General features: G+C 43.3%; 1 protein-coding gene across 1 annotated transcript in view; it reads left to right on the top strand.

Annotated features, from left to right (window-relative positions):
* Positions 1–7,566, top strand: part of LOC119839003 (PH-interacting protein) — a 33,745-nt gene that overhangs the window by 20,612 nt on the left and 5,567 nt on the right. Inside the window, exons 29-38 of the mRNA XM_038365171.1 lie at positions 539–690; positions 1,380–1,494; positions 1,895–2,059; positions 2,765–2,830; positions 3,620–3,726; positions 4,363–4,446; positions 5,000–5,079; positions 5,549–5,695; positions 6,349–6,406; positions 7,033–7,146. Of these exons, the coding sequence (XP_038221099.1) occupies positions 539–690; positions 1,380–1,494; positions 1,895–2,059; positions 2,765–2,830; positions 3,620–3,726; positions 4,363–4,446; positions 5,000–5,079; positions 5,549–5,695; positions 6,349–6,406; positions 7,033–7,146 (1,088 nt within the window). The remainder of the gene's footprint in view (positions 1–538; positions 691–1,379; positions 1,495–1,894; positions 2,060–2,764; positions 2,831–3,619; positions 3,727–4,362; positions 4,447–4,999; positions 5,080–5,548; positions 5,696–6,348; positions 6,407–7,032; positions 7,147–7,566) is intronic.

The following is a 7,566-nucleotide window of genomic DNA, read 5'->3' as shown; positions in this document are numbered from 1 at the left end:
TAAAAAAATTTGTTTATCGAGTGTGAGTTGGAATTGCAACGCTAACGGATTGGTATAGTGCGCGTGAGCTTAGAACCGAGAGGGGTCCGGTTCGATTCCCAATGGGGACGTACAAAAAAATGTCTCGATTTGGCAGGACAGAGAAGGCTGATCACCTACTTGTCCGTAAAGAAAATCGATCAGTGAAACAGATGTATATCATCTGCCCCATACCCCACTTTTCTATAATTTTTTTTTTTTTTTATTGCAACTGTCGTGTGTTTTATGTGTTTCCATTAGTATATATATACTTATCGGCCACGCGTTGCTGTGGCTGAGTAATAATTAAAAATATTAAGATTATAAATTATTGGGTTAATTAATCGAAATAAAAACTATCTCATATCTTAAGTTGGACCAAATTACACATAAAATGCTAAATTTCATCAAAATCTGTTGAGTTGGTGAAGAGTTCATTGGGAACTTACATCATAATACTGGATTTTTATATATTATGATATATATACACGTGTGTGTGTGTGTGCGGGTGCGCGCGCAGACTACCCGTCGGTGGTGACGTCGCCGATGGACCTGGGCACGGTGCAGCGCAAGCTGGCGCGCGGCGAGTACGGCGGCGCGGCCGAGGTGGCGGCCGACGTGCGCCTCGTCTTCGCCAACAGCCGCCTCTACAACACCAACAAGCGCAGCCGGGTATGCGCCCTTGTCCCATAGACAACACCATCCATCCACCGTCTAGCGCATTCCGTATGGTTATGTGATCCCAAGTACTATCTCTAACCCATCCCATATATCCCATATGGTTACGTAATTCCGTCTACCGTCTCTTTCCCACTGCATATAATATAATTCCATCTACTGTCTCTTTCCTACTCCATAGAATATAATTCCATCTACTGTCTCTTTCCCACTCCATATAATATAATTCCATCTACTGTCTCTTTCCTACTCCATATAATATAATTCCATCTACTGTCTCTTTCCTACTCCATATAATATAATTCCATCTACCGTCACTTTCCCACTCCATATAATATAATTCCATCTACTGTCTCTTTCCCACTCCATATACGATCCCATATGGTTATGTGATCCTATCTGCTACCTCTATCCCATCCCATATACGATACCATATGGTTACGTTAAAAATATAATTATAATTACAACTAGCTTTTGCCCGCGGCTTTGAAGGCGGTGATTCAAAATAATTTAATAGATGTTACCATACATATAAAACTTCCCCTCGAATCACTCGTATCTATTAAAAAAAAAATAACCCCATCAAAATCCGTTGCGTAGTTGTAAAGATTGAAGCATACATACGGACAGAGAAGCCGACTCTGTGTTTATATGATGTAGTGATGGAGTTTCCCCCCCCCCAGATATACTCGATGACGGTGCGGCTGTCGTCGCTGTTCGAGGCGCTGTGGGCGCGCGTGCCGCCCGACACGCGCCGCGCGCGCCGCGCCCGCCGCGCGCGCCGCCGCCGCGACACCGGTGAGGGGGAGAGAGAGAGAGAGAGATTTACTTAACTATTTATTTCACTTTTTGTACTCTTATAGAACTACTGGCTGCGCCCCGCGGTTTCACCCGCGTAAGTCCGTATCCCGTAGGAATATCGGGATAAAATTTTGCCTATATATTATTTCACTTGTCCAGCTGTCTACGTACCAAATTTCATTGTAAACGGTTCAGTAGTTTTTGCGTGAAAGAGCAACAAACACACACACATCTTTAGAAACTTTCGCATTTATAATATTAGTAGGATTAGTAGGATTATTCCAATTTTGTTTTTTTGTAAATGACTTATGAATTATTTGTAAATTCTCAACTGACAGCTTATACGTAAACCTGTCGTAATCAAATGAATAAATTTGAATTTGATTTGATTTCGCAGCGGAAACAAACGGTGACGTGGCAACCAAGCACGCGTCGTCCAGCTCCGAGTGCGAGACGCTCGCGGTCGCGTCGCGCCGCGCCGCGCGGGCGGAGCGGGCGGGGCGGGAGCGGCGGCGGGACGACTCGTGGGACAGCGACGCGCCGCTCAATGCGCACACCAAGGGTGCGTGTTGTGTTTATCTGTGGTTTATAAAAAAAAGTGGGGGGGGGGGTATTTTATCCGTGATTTAAGAAAAATGTAGGGGAGGTTGACATAACCGTCACTGCGTTACTCCCGTACTAAATGATATGATATCTATACTATAATAAAAATGTCAAATTGTGTACATTGAAGATATTTATAATTATCTTTTGTGGAGCGTTTTATTGTCGATACTGAAGTATAAAATGCAATTGAAAAAATGTTTGTCTGTCTGTATCTCTAAAGAGAATCGAACGAAAACTACTGAACGGATTTAGATGAAACTCGGTATGGTTATAGCACCAACTCCGAAGAAGGATCTTATTTAATTTTTAGTTTTATAGCATTGAATTGCTTTTATTAATGAGAAATTTTTAAAGAATAGAAAAAATTTGATCACGAGGCAGGATCACGGGTGGCCGAGAGGCTAGGCGTTGCTACGGTTAGGCAAGAAACGTAGGTTCGAATCCTGCCTCGTGATCAATTTTTTTCTATTCTTTCAAAATTTCTCAAGGATCTTATTTACATTTCATCCCGGAAATCGATACTGTGTCTCAGGGGGGGGAGGGATTGAAGTCAATCTAAGTATGTATTGTCAAACCGCGAACGAAGTCGCGGGTGCGGCCAGTCGATCGATGAACTCGTATTATTATCGTGTTGTTATCGTGCGCGGCGTCACGTTCGCAGGTAAAGGAGTGGGCAAGAAGAGCAAGGGCGGCCCCGTCGCGAGCACGTCGGCCCGCGTGCCGCCCAGTGAGTTATATTCTATAATTAATAGTGTCTGTCCTGTCTTTCTGTTCGTTTCTCACTCTCCCGCTCTCACAATCTCTCTCCCTCCCCCCTCACTATCTATCTCACTGTCTCACTCCCTCTCTATTTCCAACAACCGTCTTTCTCACTCCTCCTCTTTCTCTCATACCCTCTTTCTCTCATGTCCTCTTTCTATCATACCTTCTTTCTCTCATGCCTCTCTCTCATGCCTTCTTTCCCTCATGCCCTCTTAATTCTTTTTTTTTTTAATAAAAATCATCTTTATTTAGTTCTCACAACATTGGTCCATAACAAAAACTTAAAAATACAGAAAAGAGAAAGGATAACGTTTGTAAAAAAATAATAATTACTGATTATCTCGTCTCCATGTATATAAAATTCTCGTGTAACAATGTTAGTTACCATACTCCTCTGAAACGGCTGGACCGATTCTCATGAAATTTTGTGTACATGAATATTTCTATTTAATATTTCATACTCCTAAATGATAAGAGCAACGCAAAACAGCGCTTGCCTGGTGAATGTGAAAGTTTGTTCGTTTGCATGTTTGTCCGTCAATCACGCTGAAACTACTGAACGAATTTTGAGGAAATTTCGTATACAGACAGGGTATGAGCTAACTTGGGTGATGGGACTTCTGTCCCGATTAAATTCTGTCCCGAGCCGGGACGAACGACTAGTATAATATAATATTTTATACACTATTTCGTTTATCATTTATTATTTGTTAATTTTATCATTTTATTTTATATTATTACATAATATTTCCAGCGTTCGTGGCGACGAATGGAATAGAGACGGACTCGGAGCGCGAGCACAAGCTTGAGGAGGTCCCGGACGGAAGCAGTTCCGACTCGAGCGCGTACTCGCGGATACAGGTGAGTCGGAAATTCCGCTGTTCGCAGTGTGGAAATGAAATAGGAAAATAAAGATAGACATAGACATATATGGACTCTATTGTGTCTTTGTTTGCCGCCAGAACACTGCTGCGTGAGCTTAAAATGAAACAGTTGTGTTCTTAGGTTAATTCAAATATAAGTAATGATGCTGAAATGATCCCAATATCAGTGTGAGTTTCTGTAACACTGGCTGGTTTGTACGTGGGAGTCGAGCACGGGTCGGCACGAATTGTGCCAGCTCGCACCGGGGGAGTACCACACCTCTAAAATAATAACACGCTACTGTGTTCCGTTCGGTGAGAGGGGGGGGGGGGGGTACATTCTTTTTCTTACCCTTCCCAGTCCTTTCCCTCATACATATCATCATTCCTTTCCAAATTGAAGTCGGAAATAGTTTTGGAGAGGCATTAAGTCTGCAATGGACCTTACGCCTCTCCAAATGTCCACGGGCGGTGGTAGCGCTTACCATCAGCCTACCCACCAGCTCCATTGCCCGCTTATGACAAAAAAAAAACCAGAACGTAAACATTCGTATACTTTACTAACGTTTGTGCACGTGAGTGAGCCGGGCGCGGGCAACAAACAGACAGACACACAACCGAGTCATCTCCTCAGGTGGTGGAGGAGGAGCTGGCGGAAGACGAGGTGGAGGTGACGTACGAGCCGTCGCCGCGCGCCCGCCGCCACACGCGCTCGCAGGTATTAACTTCTTTTTGTATGTTTGTCTATTTATTAGATTCGAAAAAATTCGTAACGCAAAAATAACATAGATATGGACAAACATTTATTCACACACAGAAGTTATAACGAGATTTTATTTTTTAGAAATTTTTGAAAGACAACGCTGTTAGTAGCTTCACCTGTATGTTTGTATGTTACCGACTCCTTTAGACTCGATTATGACCCACTCCAAACGGACAGATTGTATTTAAACTCTGTACACTTATCGCGGATCGGTGACGATGCGATAGTTTCATGAGTTTGTGTTTATTTTTTGTTCAAAAATAATCAAATGCTTTATTAATTAATGAATGACATATTTAAAGAATAGATGGCAGCCGCCGGGATTAAAATTTCTTTACTTAGCGTATCAATTAATCCTTTCTCTATTACTTTTAAAAGAAAATCATAAAATATCTAATTTTTTTTTTCAATATTATTCGTTCTTTATGTGTATGGACACGAAAACAGAGAAACAAACAAACACATTTTCGCATTTTCAAATTCGGTATAGATGTATGTCTGTCCGCAGAGCAATTCACGCAAGCGTCGGCGCGCGCGCAGCTCGGGCAGCTCGGCCGGACACCGGCCCGTTAACCGACCGCACAAACGGTCAGTTATGTTATGTAATAGTTCACTTGTGGATGTGGGCTAATTATATTTTTTCTCAATTTCATATACCTGACTTTGACTAAAGAAATAACGAAGGTTTAAAAAAACGTGACAAATGAATAAAGGAACCAGTGATAAATTTTCAACTTTAAAGCCATAGGATCGCCTCCTTGGTCCACCGAGGGGGTCCTGGGTTCGATTCCCGGTGAGGGACTCACAGAAAAAAATGTCACGCAAGGACACAGATGGCCGATCACCTGCTTCTCCTCACCCTTCCCAGTTCATTTATTTTCATTAAGTCGTTTCATCCAATAAAGCGGGCAGCGCGTTCGCAGAGGCATTGCCTCTAAACCACCAGCTCAGTTGCCCGCTGTGACATAAAAAAAATATAATTTCTACTAATTATCTCATTATAGCTAACATCTTATGTGGTATTCCTTTAAAAAAATAAATATATGTGATGTACCAGAACGCGCGAACGCTTCACGGACGGCTCGCTGTCCTCGTCGTCGTCTGGCTGGCAGTCTGGCTGGCGGTCTGGCGGCAGGTACGAGTCGGACCGCTCGTACCACCCCGGCTACTCCACCGATGACGAGACGCCGCTGCTCCTGTACAGGTGCGCGGGGTGGGGTGTGATCGGACCGTTTAAGTGGAAGCGGTCAGACTGTTAAGATGGGCTCTTCCAACTTAACACTTGAGCGTTTAGTTGGGAGGAATCGGACTATTTTATTGGGGGGGATCAGACGGTTTAATTGGTTCGGGATCAGACAGTTTAATTGGGAGAGATCAGACCATTTTAATGGGGGGGATCAGACCATTTTATTGAAGGAGATCAGACGGTTTAATTGGGTGGGATCAGACCGTATATATGGTGTCTTGGTGTCATTTTTATTTTCTACTAGCTGTAACCCGCGGCGTCACTCGCGCGGTACCCGGATGAAATGTAGCCTATATGCTGATCTAGACTAATCTGTATCTCTGTACCAAATTTCTTACATTTATGAGAGCTGTTTTAGTGTAAAAGAGTAATAAACATCCATACATGCATTTTTTTTCAATGGCAGAGCAAGCAAAGGAGCAGATGGGCCACCTGATGTTAAGTGGTCACCGCCCATAACACTTGCAACACTAGAGGTGTTACAGGTGTTCTGCCGGCCATACTTGCAAACTTTCGCTATTACAATATTAGTAGGACAACGAAACATAAGATTACGTTGAAATTATAAACCACGATTATGAAAATTTTAAATATAAACCTGTGAATTTCAGGCAAAGGCAAGAAGGGGAAGTTGAGGCTGGTCCTTCGAGGCGGCCGCAGCAGCACCGGGTGAGTGCACTATTTGAACACAAATTATTATTTACTTCAACCGCATAAGTCTGTATCCCGTATCCCGGAATATCGGGATAAAAAGTTGCCTGTGTGTAATTTCAGTTGTCCAGCTGTCTACGTACCAAATTTTATTGCAATCGGTTCAGTAGTTTTTGCGTAAAAGAGCAACAAACGCACACATATTTACAAGCTTTCGCATTTATAATATTAGCAGGACTGGACAATAAATATGATTTAGATGTAGAAATTAAAGACTTTTAAACGGATTTTAAATGTCACCCTCGCTGTAAAGTGTCCGAAACGTCGGATTTAATAATATAATGGGAATAAATCGCGTTTAAAAACTCTTTAATTTCTAAATGTATAATACTCGCGTGAAATTAAACACAAGACAATACTATGATGTTTTAGATGGTTGCGAATTTACTTTAGTATTTATATTTATTACTAGCGATTTGTCCCGGCTCCGTCCGGATTGTTGTAGATTATATATGTATGATGTGATACATATGTATGATGTTGTAGATTGTTGTATATATATATATTTTACGTTCTTTTATCTCACATTCCATGTCATATTTTTTTGTTCCCTTTTTGACCTAGTACGTTTTAAAATGATGCAGAGCGGCGGCGTGAGCCTGCGCAAGCGCCGCAGCCCGCGCCGCTACAACGAGGACAGCGAGGACGACTCCATCGCGGCCATCAGCAAGCGCCAGCAGCGGCGCCACCTCCCGCCGGTACTGCGCCCCGCGCCCCCCGCGCCCCGCGCCTCGCGCCCCGCGCCCCGCGCCCCGCTGAGTGATCGCTTATAAAGCACTAGCTGGAATATCCGGTTTTGCTCGCGTGTTATATAGCCCAAATGTAGGCCGGGCTGTAATCTATCCGTACAAAATTTAGGGGATGGAATATCGTCACATTTTTAACATGGCGCCATCTATAGGAACTTGTCAAAGTTTTTCGAAAACTTGTCTCAATATAATATTATCTCTCCATAGCAATGAGATGTATCACAGCGGTGAAGAGTAGCCTACGGTAAGCGATCACCGCCACCCGTGAACAGAGCAGAGCTAAGGTCGCTGCGAATGCGTTGCCCGCAGGGGGGTAAGGGCAGGGGTAACGGATAAGAAAAGGATTTTCGACTGGGACGATGGGGGGGG

The sequence above is a fragment of the Zerene cesonia genome, unplaced genomic scaffold (assembly GCF_012273895.1).
Source record: "Zerene cesonia ecotype Mississippi unplaced genomic scaffold, Zerene_cesonia_1.1 Zces_u007, whole genome shotgun sequence".
NCBI classification, from domain to species: Eukaryota; Metazoa; Arthropoda; class Insecta; order Lepidoptera; family Pieridae; genus Zerene; species Zerene cesonia.
This window is presented reverse-complemented; position numbering and strand designations above follow the sequence as displayed.